This window comes from Dermacentor andersoni, chromosome 1, assembly GCF_023375885.2.
Source record: "Dermacentor andersoni chromosome 1, qqDerAnde1_hic_scaffold, whole genome shotgun sequence".
Lineage (NCBI taxonomy): Eukaryota > Metazoa > Arthropoda > Arachnida > Ixodida > Ixodidae > Dermacentor > Dermacentor andersoni.
In genome coordinates, this window is record NC_092814.1 from 115,200,143 (window position 1) to 115,218,695 (window position 18,553).

An 18,553-nucleotide genomic window follows, 5' to 3' on the forward strand; every position below is an offset into this window, starting at 1 on the left:
TAAGTGTTCTAGCTTTTTTGGCACTTGTTTGTTTACCAGTCGATCCAGCTTAGAATGCATTGTGAGATTCACCACATGGTCCAGAGTTAGCACTGATTAGAAATTTACATGAAGCTAGTGCCTAGGAAAAGGCCAAGCACGTGTAAAGAATGTTTCACTAAGCATGTTTCAAGTTGATGTGCTAATACTATACAATTCTGCTGACTTACTGTGCATCCCTGCTTTCTATAAGCCTCTCATGAAATATTGCAAACGTGGAGTTGCAGTTTGAATTTAAAGTTTAAGGCTATGAGTAGAATGTATGTCATGTGAATAAATACGGCATGAGTATCTGCACATTTCAGCTGTCGCAGCAAAACCGCAGCTCTGTGTGACTTTACCTGTGTGCTCCAACGAAAGAAAATGATGGTGTTGTGGTGTCTCAGACAAGTTCTAGTGACTAGCTGGTCCAACAGGTCCTGCTGGCTTCACTAGATCACCAGGCATGGTGAAAACCACTATAAACCAGAAAAGATGGTGCTACACCAGCTTTTCCGCAGGCTGTCAGTGCCTGGATTGCAATGACAGGGACTTAATTGGTGTGAAAGCCTTGGACTGATTCACTCCATGTAGTTTGATGTGGCATGCTTTGAACTTCGGAGCTCGTGCACCTATGTTTTCACTATAAGTGCCATTGCTAGTTTACAGTAGCTTTGATTTAACATGTGTGTGCACTACATTGCATTGCACATCTTCTCGACCATGCTTTCACTTGACTGTGATCCTCGTTATGTTAGCCACTTATGTTTACTATGCACGGTTAGCCTACACTAATTTGATATATATTTTATTTGACATATTTCTTACTACTTATTGCTATAGGGACCGGCACATAATGGGGAGGAAAGGAGGGAAGTTAGACTGAAGTTCAATATGACATCAGAGGTATATATATGTTTATCCAGCAACATCCCATCCCAACCCTGTGCCTACAAAGCAATTTTCAGTAGCACTACTAATCAGCATGAAGCAGATGCACCAAAAGTTAACCCTGTCACATTGCTTGTTAGACAAATGTTGCAGTGGGGCATTCCACTTGATATCCTTGTGTCACACTGATAGTATTTTAATGCTCAGGTATTGGGTTAAACAATGAAATATCCCTGAAACAGTCTTTCTTTCTCTCTTTCTTTTTTTCATCTTGTGGAAAGAAAATTTATTTTTGCAAAGATTGATATTGTATGTGTATGATGTGCAGTATTGTTCACCATTAAAAGGAACACATAACTGGCTATAAAGCAAGTAAAAACGGAACATTTAAAATTTGTGTGGAGATGCAGGTGAATACAGGTGATACAAAGCATCACAGGCATGTATGTGTTTGAAAAAATAGTCTGTAAGCCTTCATGTCATAATTCAGCCAACAACTGATGGTCGAATGCTAACTAATGGTGGATGTGGCCCAAGATAAAAAAGTTGTAGTTTTGTCCAAAAGGCGAAGCATCAATTGTGATGGCAGATTATAGGCAGCTATACAAAGTAAGGATAGTAGTTTTATCAGCTGTATAAATTTGCATACTAACTAAATTAACAAGCTTGGTGTTATGTGCACACAAGCAAACATAAAGAAATCTCACTGGAAGATAATGGAAACTCGCTATAAAAATGCTGGAGTGAGGTAGCATGGTAGCAGCAGTGAGTGAATTGAGCTTCGTGCTACCTTTGCTTCAACGTGAACTAAGTGGCAAGAACACTGCGAACATGAAGCTATCAGCTCTTGTTGCACCTAGACTCTGTCCTCATCGCAGGTCGTCTTCAAGATAGGGCCCACGCTGCCGCCGGAGTAGAACACTCCCTCCACTCCCCCCGATTCCCTGCACGCGACGAAAGATGTTGCACTTCCTCCCCGTTTTCCTCCCTTGTGTGCAGGAGATTGAGCCGCTGTTGTCAGCTCACCCTTGCGTGCTTTCACTCACTCATACAACGTAGGCGTGTGGCGACAGTGTTATTGCTGTTGCACTTTATATGGAACATGGCAACGGCAAAAATGCGCCTGGAGTAATTGCTATCACAGTAATAAACTTTGAAATCATTCATTCGATTTCAGTGAAAACTGGGCAGCTTGTTACTGCAATGATATAAGGCTGTGTGCTTGATATCACTGTTCTTGGTTAATTTTCAAAGGAGTTATTTTTACCGTATGTAAAGGACTGGTGTTTAACAAAACCTATTGTATTAGAATTCTAAGGCAGTTTGACTTCCTTGCATATTAGTATATTGCCTTAGGAGGGCCGAAGTTATGCAACTTTTATTTTGTATGCTCCCGAGTTTATTACTTTAAAAAAATTATACATATATGATTGCTACATTTGTGCTTGTACCTTGAATGTAAAAATTCAATTTTGCAGTAAGAAGAAACGCAAGATTTAGTAATACGACTTCATAGTTGCATTCTGCATAAAATTTAACTCCAGAAAGTCTCTAGAACTAAGCTTGTCCAATGTAATGCAGAAGTGATAGGTTCTGTGGATTGGATTCATCATCATCAGCCTGTTTTATGTCCACTGCAGGGTGAAGGCCTGTCCCTGCGATCTCCAATTACCCCTGTCCTATGCTAGCCGATCCCAAGTTTCCTCATTTCATCGCTCCACCTTGTCTTCTGCCGTCCTCGACTGCGTTTCCCTTCTTCCAATGGTTATCTAACCGGCACATTACATGACCTGTCCAGCTCCATTTTTTTCTCTTAATGTCAGTTAGAATATCGGCTATACCCGTTTGCTCTCTAATCCAAACCGCTCTCTTTCTGTCTCTTAATGTTATGCCTAGCGATCTTCGTTCCATCGCTCTTTGCGCGGTCCTTAACTTGTTCTCAAGCTTCTTTGTCAGTCTCCAAGCCTCTGCCCCATATGTCAGCACTGGTAAAATGCACTGATTGTACACCTTCCTTTTCAATGATAATGGTAAGCTTCCAGTCAGGAGCTAAAAATGTCTGCCGTATGTGATCCAACCCATTTTTATTCTTCTATGAATTTCCTTCTCATGATCAAGGTTCCCTGTGATTAATTGACCTAGGTAAACATACTCCTTCACAGACTTTGGAGGCTGACTGGTGATCTTGAACTCTTGTTTCCTTGCCCGGCTATTCATCATTATCGTTGTGTTCTGCATATTAATTTTCAACCCCACTCTCACACGGTCTCTGTTAAGGTCCTCAATCATTTGTTGTAATTTGTCTGCATTGTTGCTGAATAGAACAATGTTGTCGGCAAACCGAAGGTTGGTGATATATTCGCCGTCGATCCTTACTCCTAAGCCTTCCCAGGTTAATAGGTTCACAACTTCTTCCAAGCACGCATTGAGTAGCATTGGAGAGATTGTGTCTCTCTGTCCGATCCCTTTCTTTATAGGTATCTTCCTGCTTTTCTTGTGTAGAATTAAGGTAGCTGTGGAACCTCTGTAGATATTCTCCAAGGTATTTACATAAGCAGTCTCTACTCTTTGATTACGTAATGCCTCTATGACTGATGGTATCTCTACTGAATCATATGCCTTTTCGTAATCTGTGAAAGCCATGTAGAGAGGCTTATTGTACTCTGTGGATTTCTCGATAACCTGATTAATGCCATGGATGTGATCCATTGTAGAGTATCCCTTCCTGAAGCCAGCCTGTTCCCTTGGTTGACTAAAGTCCAGTGTTGCCCTTATTCTATTGGAGATTATTTTGGTAAATATTTTATATAATACTGGGAGTAAGCTAAATGGGCCTATAATTTTTCAATTCTTTAACCTCTCCCTTTTTGTGGATTAGTATAATGTTTGCATTTTTCCAGTTTTCTGGGACCCTTGCAGTCGATAGACACTTCGTATAAAGAGCCGCCAGTTTTCCAAGCATTATGTCTCCTCCATCTTTGATTAAATCGACTGTTATTCCATCTTCTCCTGCCGCTCTTCCTTGTTTCATGTCTTGCAAGGCCCTTCTGTCCTCATCGCATGTTATAGGAGGAGTTTCTGTATCCTGTTCATTACTGTTTCTAATTGAGGTATTCTGACTCCTCTGGGTACTGTAGAGGTCAGTATAGAATTCTTCCGCTGCTTTTACTATATCTTCGAGATTGCTGATGATATTATCCTGCTTATCTTTCAGTGCATACATCTTGGTTTGTCCTATGCTAAGTTTCCTTCTCGCCGATTTCAGGCTGCGTCCATTTTTTACAGCTTTTTCAGTATTTCTAACGTTATAATTTTGAATATCGCTTATTTTCGCCTTGTTGATCAGTTTTGACAGTTCCGTGAATTCTGTCTTATCTCTTGAGTTGAACACTTTCATTCTTTGTCGTTTCTTTATTAGGTCAATAGTTACTTGGGAGAGCTTGCCTATGGTTGCCTTGGTGCCTTGCCTCCCACTTCATTTGCTGCCTCTTAAGCCAGCCTAGTTACGGTTTCATTCATTACCTCTATGTCATCTTCATCTCTCTGTTCTAAGGCCACATATTTGTTTGCAAGTACCAGCCTGAATTCGTCTGCTTTTATACCCTTACTGCCTCTAGGTTGACCTATTTCTTCTTGAGACCAATTTAACTCTTTCTGTCTTCAAATTGAGGTGAATCCTAGCCCTCACTAACCTATGATCACTGCACTTTACCCTACCTAACACTTCTACATCCTGCACTATGCTGCGATCAGCAGAAAGTATGAAACCAATTTCATTTCTTGTTTCACCATTAGGGCTTTTCCAGGTCCGATTTCGGTTGCTACGCTTGTTGACAAAGGTGTTACTTATTTTCAGCTTATTCCTATCTGCAAATTCTACCAGCATCTCTCCTCTAGCATTTCTAGAATCAATGCCATAGTTGCCAATTGCTTGTTCACCAGCCTGCCTTTTCCCCACTTTTGCATTGAAGTTGCCCATTACTACAGTATTCTGAGTTTGTTCTTTTCTCATCGCTAATTCAATATCTTCATAAAACTGATCTACTTCATCATCACCGTGACTGGTTGTTGGGGCTTAGGCTTGTACTACCTTTAATCTATACCTCTTATTAAGTTTGATTACGACTGTGGCTACCCTCTCTTTAATGCTGTAAATTCGTCAGTGTTGCCCGCTATGTCCTTATGGATTAAGAGTTTTACCCCGTATTGCTTCTTATCTAGGAGACCTCTATAGTAGAGGACATGTCCGTTGTTCAACAATGTATAAACCTCACCAGTTCTTCTAATCTCACTAAGGCCGATGATATCCCAAACAATGTCTGATAGTTCCTCGAAGAGTCCTGCTAAGCTAGCCTCACTCGACAAGTTCGGGTATTAAAGGTCGACAGGGTCAGTTTCCATTGGCGGCCTGTCCGCACCCAGAGATTCTTAGCACCCTCTGCTGCATTACAGGTCTGACTGTCGCCTTGGTCAGGTGCTCCGCAGCTGCTGGGGACTGAGGGCCATGGGTTAATTGTAGCAATCATTGTGGAGGTAGTGGCCGAACACTGCACCAGGGAGGCTAATTCTTGTTCTGGTGAGGGAGTGTCTTTGTTGAAGCTTAGTGCGCCTTCCTAATTTGGTTGTTCCGGGATTAGTATAGCCCCACTCGCTCTCCGCATCTTTTACCGGTGTCAGGCATCACTCCAAGCCTGCAGATGTGCACTGGAGGAGGTGAATTTCAAGCTCACCATCGTCAAATGAAAAAAAAAAAAAAAGAAACCTTATAGAAAGATTCGAACTTCCGAGTGTGGCAATCGAGCATTCGACATAGCTCAGTCAGATAATCCCGTAGGTGGCAAGGCTACCTTATCGCCGACAAGTACAGCGCAGAGGGCCCTACGTGCCTAAAAACTTCTTTGATTTATCCGCGATGGATACACTGTAATAAGCCTCTGCGATCAGTTGGGCATTGTTTGTACACTTCGCACAGGAAACCTATTGACGTCTCTTTTGCTGCCGCATTTGCAATACATGCAATTTAGCAGTTGCTAAATACATGCTCGTGATCTACAGGAGTACAAACGGAAACCCGCGAAAATGAATATAAGTGCAAATGTAGAAGAAATAAATGTACGCAAACTACCCTACTACCTTTTCTTTTTTACTTGAAAATCTGTATTTGAACTTTGCAACTGTTGTCGTTACATTATTTTTTTCTTATTGTTTGAGTGCTACTGCAAACCTTCTCATCACTTTTTTCTCTTCTTTTAGCCCTACAATTTTTTTTTGTTTTTTGGGGGGGGGGGGGGGGGGGGGGAGGTCTCTCACTAGAAAGTCAGCGTAAGGCATGTCGGTAGAGTCAGTTTAAGTCAATTTAGTATATCTCAAATGCCTGAAAACATGCTTAAATTATCCGTGTTACACGGGTTTCGCTGATCGTGGCAGGTGGCACGGCATAGTATTTCTCAATGGTTCTAACATCGTGGTTTCGGAGTCTCTCGTACGCAAGTGGCCATAAATGCGGCTAGGTACACGATATATTTTCGGCGAATTTGAACAGCACTTAGCGGTAGTGTGGAAAAAAAGAAAATTAGAAAATGAAAAAAAAAAAACTTTCAGCACTTGCCACGAATTCACTAGTCGCGTATAGAGGGAGGTACACCAAACAGTTCACGGTCTCGGCTGGCTGTCTCATGCATCGGAGAATTCTTTCTGAATGAGACGGAACTGGTACGGATGTGCCGCGCAAGGCTGATACTTTGGATGTGAGGAGGGTGCATTGACAGAGACTTTCACTTAAAGGCAAATCCTCAGTGGCAAGACAGGCTACCAAACAATAGGCCTGAGCCGCATGTAAAATAGGCGACCTTGGAAGCGGCCGTGCTCTATGGTTGGAAAGCGCTTATATGACGCCTCCTTTAAGCTACAGCTTAAGCATCTGCGATCAGTTAGGCATTGTTTGTACACTTCGTGTGGGAAACCTATTGACATCTCTTTTGCCACCGCACTTGCAATACGTTGCAATACGTGCTGAGCTGCATGTAAAATAGGCGACCTTGGAAGCGGCCGTGCTCTATGGTTGGAAAGCGTTTATACGATGCCTCCTTTAAGCTACAGCTTAAGCATCTGCGATCAGTTAGGCATTGTTTGTACACTTCGTGTGGGAAACCTATTGACATCTCTTTTGCCGCCGTACTTGCAATACGTTCAATTTAGCAGTTGCGAATACAGGCTCGTCATCTACAGGAGTACACATAGAAACCCTCGAAAATGAGTATACGTACATATATATATATATATATATATATATATATATATATATATATATATATATATATATATATATATATATATATATATATATATATGCATACGTATATATACATATATATATAGGCATACATATATATAAGCGGAAACTTTTGCTCCTGAACGAATCGGAAGACTCCGCCACTGAGTTCTCTACAACACAGAGCTCATACCGCTACTCACGTTTAAAATGATAATAATGTGTACGATGCACTCGCTTTGATAACAAAAGGGGGGCATCTCAGTAGGCACATATCGGCAGCGCGCTTTGGAAATTTCTGCAACCCATTTCGTAAACCTTACGTGCCTAAAAACGTCTTTGATTTATCCGCGATAGATGTGTTTTCCTAATTGCAATGGGTAACTCAATATAGAATGAATTCTGAACGGTTCTGGCTTTGTAGTTCCGGAATCTGATGTATGCAGGCGGTCGTGAACTCAGCTAGGCAAAATGTGAATTGAAAAAAAAAAATGACTTCAAAGATTTAGAAGTGTTCTATTTTATTTATGTTTCATATGTGTTCCCTAAATCAACCTGGAACATATGCGGAGCCTTCTTGTATCCTGCATTCTTCTATTGCAATGGCTTCAAGCTTCCACTTGCTTTTTTTGGCAGGATTTGAACTCTCTGCTACATTCACTTTTGTTGTGGACAACACACTCTTTGAAAATCTTTTCTTAGTGATATGCCTGGTGGATGCCACAAATAATGTTAGACTTTTCAGGCACTCTCACAATCCCTTTTGGGCCAACATTGCATTCTCTAACTGCCAGGGCTGTGGTCATTTCAGCAGCCTTCAGTGATCCGAACTTAGTGTTTGGGGAACCTTTCCCACGCCAGTCCATTGAAGAATTTGTTAGCATTTTATGTTTGCATCCATGAGCACTGCTTATGAAGGTCAACTTTAGAAAACTTGTTGAATCGAGACTTAGTTGTATTGCTTTGTCCTTGTTAAATGCATGGCGGTGTCATTGCCCTTGAGCCATGAATGCAGTTTCAAAATGGCACTTTCAATATGGCTGTCAAGGGCCCCTGTTTTTCCAAGGTGCCACAAGCAGAAGTAAAAATGTGAATTTCTACTTCTTTATTGTGTAGATGTAGCAACAATTTTGCTCACGCCATCCCCTGAATCATTGAGCAACCTGAAACTGCAAGAAGCTTGAAATGCATTTTTCTTTTCACCGAAAGTTGCAATTTCTTGCACCGTGTCCCCCTTGAACTGTGGACCATACTGTGCATAGACTTCATTAAATTAAATATATGATGGTAAATTTGTCTTGGTTATATATCAGGCAAAAGTATACAAGGCCATCTGTGAGAGTTGTATGCGAAGACAAAACTTTTGTTGCATCATAATTTTTTTAAAACTGAGTTTGTTACATTTATGTTTAGCTACAGTTTGAAGTTGCACAGATTAAAGTAATTGATCAGGAACAGTAGGCAGTGGTAAATGAGGCTATAACTGGAGCGACATGACACAAATCTTACAGGCACATACGTGTATAGAATGCAGGGTCTGTTTTCTAGTACTAGGCTACCAAAAATCACATTATAATCTACATACTTGTCAGTGTTGAGGCCTACACGTGGTGTGCCCAGCTTTATACAGCATGAAGGAAAATTGAGGGTTGTTGCTGGTGTGCATTTGTTGTTTTGCATACGCACACACATTGTGTTCATGATGTAACACAGCTTTTATCTCTTTGGACAGGGCATAGAGCAGCTGAAGAAGGAAGTGGCCAGATGGCAGAAACGCTCTCCGTGGCGGAGCATGCGGGCTGTCTTTGGGCGCTTCTCTCTTTCCTGGTTCTCTCCCTTCACATCTGCTGGAGACGCACCTCTGCTCCCAGGTTACCTGTATGCTGTATAGCACCATTGCCAGAAGTGACGTGAATGCAAACGTGGTGAACATCGCACACCTTCCTTATGAACCCAGTGCTGCTATTCAAGATTAGGTCATACCTGGTGTCTTGCAAGACATGCATCTAAGTCCTTTTGTGGAAGAAACTTGATGCAGGACAACCATCCATTCCTTGTGAAAGCACGTTAATCCACTGAGAAACAAAAATGTTGTGCGGGGACATACTGGGAGCCACACCAGGTGCCACTCATAGGAGGCATTTTTACAGTGGCGCACCATGATGAGTCGGCTTGCCTTTTCGCTTGCCTGAGTGGTTGAAATACTTGTGGTTATGTGGAAGCTGAAGGAAGCCGGAATACAAGTGTGCATTTTAAGGTGAATGAGAAGTGGCAGAAACGGTGTTTATGTGCCCCCAACTAATGTTGTACACTATTGGAGGTTTGTGTATGTGTAGAATTGTACATGAACTGCTGGACTTGTAAGCTGTGAAACAGTAACACACTTGGTGTCAGTCGATGTTAGTCTTTTTACTACAAGATGTTTTATGATACCATCTGATCGTCTGCTTCTTCCTTTAAGCCTGGGGCGGTATTCTCAGAGATCACTTTCGGGGATACTGTCACTTTCGTGAGGTGTTGCACTGGACTCCAAGAATGGTGTTGTCTTTATACACTGGCATACCTGGTGGTAGTCGCACAAAATCTTATGAAAGTGAAAGCATCTCCACAAATGATCTCTGAGAATACCGCCCCTGAACAGCTTAGATTTTTAAGCGGTAGGTCTTAAAGTAAACTAAAGGCTGCAGTAGAAATCTTGTGAGATTTAAGAACAAATATTGTAGCAGTTTGATAGTACTCATAGTATTGACTTAAGATTGCCTTTTTGAAAACTGAGCTGCTACTAAATAGAAGAGCTTTTTTTCATATCCTTTGTGTTCCACATTTCAAAAAGTCAGAATTATTCATGAAGTTCGTTTACAGAAGCCTGCTTTATAAAAAGCAGAAATCATGTAGAGTGATTTGAAATATTCATGGTGATATAGTTGTGGTGTAAAAATGAAGTGAATACAAGGAGCATACCTGAATGTGGCTTAGGAACTTGATGTTTTAAACTTGTTTATAGACAACCATTGATATCTGTTCACTTGCTCGTGTTACCTTGTGCTGTGTTGAATGTCTGTATGATATTGTTTATATGGACTAATGCCACGATGGAGCACTTTTGCCAGGCTAAAGTAGTAGCAGCATAAAAACGCACAAAGTGTCTTTGGAGGTCTGCTTTTTAACTGATAAAAGTGCAAATTATTGAAAGCTATTTTATGTGAATGCAAAGAAATGTATATGACCCAAGGATTCTTAAGGTAGTAGAACCTATATTTTGTAAACCTGTGCATATGTAATAATGCTCTTTATTTGCATATTGGCACAGTGTCAGAATGCATGAAATCACGAATGAAGTAGCATGCTTTCCATGCCACTTGTACAGCAAAATTGATAGTTTGCCATGGGTACGACGTTACCATTTGAATGTTGTGTAATGTGTGTACTTGCTCTGCACATTTACTGCGAAAATTTTTCAGCATCATTGTACTTGAACACACTGTCTGTGCATGTTGTTTAAAAAGTGCATTATTTATTGTTCAAATCTGGTCATCATATACATATGCAATACTATCAGGGCGCTAAACTCTCTTGGCTGTCAAGGTGAAAATTTTTTTTTTTTGCTTGTGTAGGCATCAGAAGACACATGCCGCCATTCTGTGATGGCATTTGCATGCACTTCTTCAACGACCTGTTAAACATGCTTGCGAATGTTTCTTTTAAAGCAATTTATAAATTGCCTTAAGTTGTGTGGAACATTTTTGTGCATGCTTGGAAAAAAAAATGCCGCTTAGGTAGGGATAAATGTTGTCTGATCCAAACCCTAACCATAGTGCTTTGTTGTATTGACATGTTGCTAGCATATCTAGCCCCTGTTGGGAGTTATAGTCATATTAAATATACAAGACTGTGCTAGTTGCTGAAGACCAACAGAGGGGACAAACTTGAGAATAGGTATTTTTTTGTTTTTTGTTTGCTGAGAAGCATTTCCATGTCACTGCTTGACATTGTTAGCTTGCTTGTATGGTTTTTTCTTGTAGCCGTTTTTGCTCCTTTCGCATCCTTTAGACTTGTGATCCTCTGATTGGTCTTGAATGGTCACTGTACTTTTATAAATTGTTTTGCCTACATGATTACAGTCTCTAAGGAACATTGTTTTTGTTGCGATAGCAATTATATAGACACTCCAGGCACATTTCTGCCACTGGCATCACCGTAAAGGTGATAAAATCGTCACTGCACACCATATGCTGTATGTGTGAGTGAAAGCGTGCAAGGGTGAGCCTGCAATCGCGGCTCAATCTGGTGCGTGCGCAGGAAGAAAGCGGGGGGCAAATGTGCTGTCTTCCGTTGCGCAGAAGGTCGTAGGGGATGGGAGGGGCGCGGCGGCGTTTTGCTCCGGCAGCAACTGTGCATTTCGCAACCGGGTGCAAGGGGAACTGACGATGGCAGCTCAATCTCGTGCGCCATATGTAGAGGAAAGTGGGCAGGCAGCACGGGAGAGAAGCGAGCGGCTTCAACACCGCCAACAAATGCATACTTCGCACGACCACACATACTCTATCTTGAATCTTGAAAGTCGTGCGTGCCGTATCATGAAAGAGATCTGCAGATGGCGCATACCATTGCGCGTGCTGTTTTCTCACTGCTCTTGCGTTGAAGCGATAGACTGCATGAAGTTCACTTCGCTCGCTGCTGCTGCCGTGCTTGCTCACACCAGCGTTTTGACAGCGAGTGTGCATGCTCATCTAGTGATGTGTTCATGTTTGCTTCTGTGCGCTGAAACCATCTTTGTTAATTTAGTTAGTAAGTGAATGTTTCGAAGTTTATACGGCTGGTAAAACTATCATCCTTACTTCGTACAGCTGTCTATACTAATTTGCTATCGCAATCGTTGCTTTGCTTTTCTGCCGGAACTGCTAATATTTTATTGTAAAAGTGTCATGATTTTATTGGGTGTCTTTTCAGTTGGCAGGAAGGCATTGCTTGAAACTGGTATGTGCTGTTTACATGCTCTTAGCTAATTTAACTGCACTGCATACCTTCTGATCTTTGGTTGTAATCCCATATACTAATGAGCTACCTTCCCCTCTCATATGAATTTCTATGTGGCCTGAAAGTGCTGTTGTTTTTGTTGCTTATGGTGGTGCTGCTCCTGACACTTCAAAAACAAACAGATGTGCTTTTGTGCGTAAAAATGAAATTCAACACTCTAGGACAGAGACAGGGGAGGGGGGTGACTTCCTTTTGAATAGTCATGCACTTACTGCTTCCGGGCCATGGTCACATAATCCTGATGTGACATGACTAAAACTAACATGACAAAAAATAATGGATGGCACTCAAGTGCTTCTTTAAACGCTTTCCACCAGGTTTTACAAGCCCTGTGCGTAGATCATGCAGTGACATGTCTGCAAAATATGACACCTATGTACACCATGAAAACAGTTGAAGAAACAGAAGCTTGTATGCCCTTATTCTCGTAGTAGCCGGTCTCCTAGGCAGTAAGAGTTGATCATCAGATCAACTGCCTTGTCTACTAAGTCACAGAATCCTGCCTGCCTGTAGCACCACATAGTTAGCAGCAATGCAATACTCTAGCCACTGTGGCGAAATCAGTGCTGGAAATGCACTACTTAACCCCCCCCCCCCCAAAAAAAAAACAAAAACAAAAAAAAAAAAACACCAGTGTAATTGAAAAAAATAAAATAAAAATAAAAGAAGGCTTGCCTTGTCGCACATAATGTGGGCTTTCAGTTCCGTCGTAGGAGAATGCAAGGGAAAACTATTGGTTGTGGATGCAGGTCACGGCAATAGGAGAGAGCCTGTACTGTAGGTAGGGTAGTTTACTTCCTCACACCATGGCATCACAAGATTTCCTTTGCTTCTGTCTCCACTACTACTAAAGCCTTTTTTTTTTTAATTCTTGCAGTAGAACGTTTTTTAGGGCAGGTTTGTAGAAGTTTCAGTGTGTAAGCACAATTTCTGATGGGGCCTTGTGAGGGGCCATTTAAGGGTAGATGCTCCTCGAAAAATTTTTTTTATTACTTGTACTAGAGGTTTCAAAATTCAACCAATTATAGAATTTTTCATGCAGATTTCAAATATGTCATTACTTTTTGTGTAGCTGTTAAAGTTTTTCAGTTATGTGATGCACAATGACAAAATATAGTCATCTTTGTGGGCACATTCCTACATGCTAAATTTTCACAAAAAGCATCACGCTACAGCTTGTTTAGCTCTTTGTAGATCACAAAGTGCCGGTATCTAGCCAAACAACATGTACAATTACTGGAACTATGCAAAAATATTAGAGCATTTAAACTATTTTTTTCTCGATTCCCTGGAATGTAACCTTGTACTTTTGCAGCTACTGCTGGGAGATATTGAAATTTAAATTATGTATCAGCACTGTACATATCTTCAAGAGTATATATGCCAAATTTTGCAGTATAAGACAATTACAGATGTACAAGTTTATTTTCATGTGATCGTGAAAAAAATTAGTTGAAGTGTCCTAATTTTTTTTTCATAGTTGCAGTATTTGTAGATGCTGTTTGAATAGATATTGGCACTTAGCAGTCTATGAAGAGCTAAATAAGCTACAGCACAAATCTTTTTGTGAAAATTTATTACACAATAAAGTGCCCACAAAATCGCTCTATTTTGCCATTGTGTAGGACAGAACTCAAGAACTATAGTGGCTACACAGAAACTAATGACATATTTGAAATTTGCTTGTAATGCTTTATAAGTGCGCGGATTTTCAAATCTCTAGTACAAATATTTTAACAATGTTTTTTTTTTGACCTCCCCTTATGTAGTTCTCTGTGTGAAGTGTCCTGCCTAAGTAACGAAGTCTGAAATCTTATGATTTATAAATGGGAGACTTCACTACTCTTCATGGTCATTTTTTGAAAGTTTATGTTAAACTTTCATTTTCTATTTTATTCAGGTAACCGACTGGTATTTTTTGTTGTTGCTGAAGTATTGAAAACAAACATTTTCAGTGAGAAAGATGCAGAATTTTAAATCAAACACATCATGGAGCTTTCTGTAGAGGAGCTGTTATTCAAAATGAATTTTCCCAGAGCTTGAGGACAGTTTGCAAAATGTGGGAATAGACAGACCTGACTGCATCTTACAACTGCAATTTAGGTAAAAGCCAAACACGAACCACCACACAAGTGAAGCTGTTGAATGTTTTTAGTATCACAAACGCAAGACAAATGGTAACATAAGTGCAGTTATCAAGTACCATTGCTTTCGCAAATGAAAGTAAACACAGTTGATTGAACTCCTCGTGATGTTTGGGTCATATTTTATGATAGTAATTGTTACTAGAAGTACAGTTTCAGGATGCAGTACCCATAAGTAGCCATGTTATTTGACCGTAAAAACTAAGGGCACCATAACAACTTGTAGATGTGCCACAAGAAATGGCATGTTTAAATGGAATGTTAAAGTGAACATTTATGCTGAAGAATGTTAATGATGTACCCATTCTTTTATTTTTTGCTTGGGAAAAAAGTTAATTTGGAGGCAGGTTCATGAGGTGTTTATAATTATAATTTATTTGTAAAAAAGTGCTCTTAAGCCCGGAAGCCTCAAATAACACTAGCATCCTTGTAAAATGCTAGAAATTTTTTCGTTATGCAGCACTCTTGCATGCTTGCATCTGGCTATGTCCTGTTGCATTATGCATTAAATTATACATCAATATTGTGTTTCCTTACAGCAGCAGTTCGAAGCTTGGCTCTACTTAGTTGGAGCGCTCTTTATCTACATACTTAGCATTTCCAAAATGTACAGGTTGGGGGAGAGGTCAGGAGGAGGATGCGACACTGTTCAGGACCACTGGAAATGTCATGGCAGGTGAAATGCTGCATTTCAATACACTGAACCAAAGCACAGCAGGTGTATGGTTTCTCTTGTCAGACTGTTTGTCAAGTGCACAAAAAAATTGGTATAAGTATTTTTCAGATGGCAGCCTTCATTGTGCATGTGTGCTGCAGAGGCCTTTTTTCTTTTTTCTCTCATTTCTGTTGACGCATGAGACAAACTGTGTCAAGTTGGAGACATCTTGTTGAGATTTGTGTTGTCCTAAAATATTGATGACTGTTCTTGACTTGGGAGACTGTGATTTATTTGGTGGTTTGTTAACATTGTGATGTTCATATTTGTCCCTGTGTTGAAAGTGTTATTGAACTGTGTGAATTTTGTGCTGCAACACTGACCAAGGTGGGCAGGATAATGGCAGTGACCTAAGTAAAAAAAAAGAAAGTTAATGACAAACAAGAGTTGTTTTATTGTGTTTTCGCCCCTCTGCTTGAAGATATTGCCATGGCAATATGTGCAGAGGTCTGTCATGTCATCATCTACCGTATGTGCCATATATTATTTAAAGCAAGAAGAAGTTTTTTTATGAATCGCAAGGTTATAGAACCTGATGTTGGTTGAGTTGTCTGTAAATTTTTTTTTATTTAATAGCATCCACTTCTGAAAATTCACCATTCGGCACCCACTAGACTATAGATACTTAAGTAATGTGATTTTCCTGCCCTAACAGTCAATTTCTATTGACTGTCAGATATGGGACATATCGAACTTATCTGTGAACCCCTGTGAGCTGACCATGAATGTTTGTTTGGTGCTCCCAGTACTTATTGCATATTTGCTGTGATGGTGCTGCTTTGGCCAGCCTATCTTGCCAGATGTGATGCATCACACTTGCCAATATGCTTTTTCAGCTTCCTGAAGCTGATGCTGTATGTTGACCTGCATTATATAGCAGATTCTACTTTTGTTGCTGATTTCAAGCACGAGGAACAGATTGGGGTACTGTAATATCTTGATAAAGACTTGCACACTCCTAACCTTCACCACTCACATTGGCACAGTGACCGTTATAAGACATACAAAAGTGTGTATTGATGAGGGCTTAGAAGTGGAATTGTGAAACTGAAACCTGTATCCCAAGGAAAGTGAAAAATTATGGTGGTTGATAACAGCAAAGGCATTTGTTCAGGTTGCGATGCTAAATGAATATTGCAGGAGGAAAAAAAAAAAATCACATGAAGTGTTGTGTAGGGCTGTGGAAACAATGTAGAGGTATGTGTTAGTCCTTTTTTGTCACAACAAAAAAATGAAGTAAGACACTTCTAATGGCAGATAGCTTTCTCAACCTCTCTTGGTTGCAGTGAAGTACGATACCCATGCGCTGTGGCAACCAATGCACATATGTAAATTGGGCCACAGGACAGTATAATGTACCAAGCATGGATGCTGAAGCATGGTAAAACTTGTGGTTTTTCAAGCCACCATGGCTGCATGGGGAGCAATGGTCACTTTTTTCTTGTTCAAGTTTGCTTTGATCTATTTACATTTGAGAAAAGGGCCAAGAAAATTTCGAGAAATAGTGTACATTCTCTCGCAAGGATGTGCACTGCCAAATCCTGATTTTCTTGATAATAAAGCCGCGTGTACGAAACTTGATGCGACAAGAGTTTTGTTTGTTCTTTCAAAACCTGTTTGTGTAGTATACAACATTTTGTATGCATTTTTGTGTGTTAAAGATTGCAGTCTCATGAAAAGATAATTATGAGACACCCCCAGCGGGGGATTTTTTTCATTAAACCAAATGCACACTTGGACTTTGAATCAGGGGTGTAAGAATACTCGAATATACGAATAAAATAATGAATGTTCACGTAATTCGATATGTGAATTGAATATTCGGTATACCCAGCTGTGGTCTGGGACGATAGGTTCTTTCATGTATTTGCCTGATCCAAAAAGTCTTCCGAGAGAAACCAGGGGACTTGAATAACTTCTCAAAATTTGCCTTTGCCTAGGTACTAAGGATGACTGCATACTTTGCTCGCCTTTGACCGGCGCTTAAACTTCTGCCTAAATGGAATCACAGCAGCCTATAGAGTCTGTAATCACGCGGCAGTGTTTTTTCATCAGTGGTTGGCCCTGTTGCGATCGGGGGTCCAAACAATTGTGGTATCCATTCAGCGTGGACTAGTAAGGGAATGTGGGGCTAGGCCCGATATCCAAGATGTTTAAACACACACGTTTATATTGCATTATGTACAAGAGCTTTGCAAGTACAAAAAAATAAGTTCATGATCAAGTTCTAGCAGCCTTTGCGTTGTCATTGCCCAGTCTCTGTTCCCCCAATCCGGTGCCAGGAGACGAGTGACATCATGTCTTGCCAATCTGGAGGTTGGTAGCCTTTTCCCTCTGAAGAAAGCTATGGGCATCACTGTGCACGAACAGGAGAGGGGTGGGGGCAACACACTGACCCCTTCTCCGGCGCGGACGTGGCAGTTTGGGCGGATGATGGGTGATGTGAAGGAATGTTCTCTCCTGGCAGAGTCACTCCAGGTTGAGCCCATCTTGGCAGATCCTCTCATCACAGAACCCTACTGGTGGCCATTAATCATCACAGTTGAAGATAGCTTTGATGAGGTCATTGGCCCGTTCACCATTATCGCATTTTCCGTTACTAACTGTTGTCGTGGGGTAAATGGCAGATCACAACAGCCCGCATCAGTGGGGTGCATATAACAAGGTGCAAGTTAGGTGCACCATGTTGCAGTGCACGCATTAGAGCGTGCACTGCAACATGGCCTCGTAGTTCTCAAGTGGTCACGTGATGCCGCTGCGCTCAAGCCCGAAAAAGAAAGAAAAGAGAGCAGACGTTGAAAAAAGTTTGCTGTGTACCATATGGCGTGTCATCGCGGTGGGAAGACATCATTTCATCATTTCCCATAAGTAGCAGACTGTGCAGCAGAGAGTGACACGGATAAGAAACTTGCGCAGTCGGAAAAAGATACTGACACAATGGTGGTTTGTTCGAAACACTTCATTCGGGACTTTCTTATTCCTGGTGAGTAGGCCATTACTTTCTTTTTATATATATATATATGTTGCTGGTGTTTCAAATCGCAGAGTGTACTTTGTTTAGGCAGGCACTTTAATAAATTAGTGATGTACGCTTAAGCTTCATTTGGGTTGGTTAATTTAGTTTTCTACCCGAGCATTAGTGTTACTAATGCCTTAAGCAGCAGGAATATTCTTGCTAATGTACTTTTGTTTGCAGGCACCAGTCTGAAGTTGATCATGACGCATGTTATACAGCAAGGCGACATGTTATTTTGATAGCATGCATTAGTTTAGCGGTGTAAGCAGATGTTGTCTCATTCAGCGTGGTGAGTTGTGAGTTTATTTGCTCGCAAGAAATTTAGAAGCAACTGCAAGCAGCACTCATTCCAGATTTGGAGCATTTGGCTTCGCCACAGCGCCGCTAGTTTGCTTTCTGACACTGTGCACACAGCTGAATTCCATTGCGACTGGTTTTACAAGTCGTGCATTTACACTAAT

General features: G+C 40.9%; 1 protein-coding gene across 2 annotated transcripts in view; it reads left to right on the forward strand.

The window, feature by feature from the left end:
* The window catches only part of LOC126543893 (palmitoyltransferase ZDHHC3), a 29,483-nt gene extending 12,826 nt beyond the window's left edge, over positions 1-16,657 (forward strand). For both annotated transcript variants that reach the window (XM_050191033.3, XM_050191034.3), the window contains exon 6: positions 8,913-16,657. In XM_050191033.3, the coding sequence (XP_050046990.1) occupies positions 8,913-9,071 (159 nt within the window). In that variant the 3' untranslated portion in view covers positions 9,072-16,657. The remainder of the gene's footprint in view (positions 1-8,912) is intronic.
* The last annotated feature ends 1,896 nt before the right edge of the window (positions 16,658-18,553 follow it).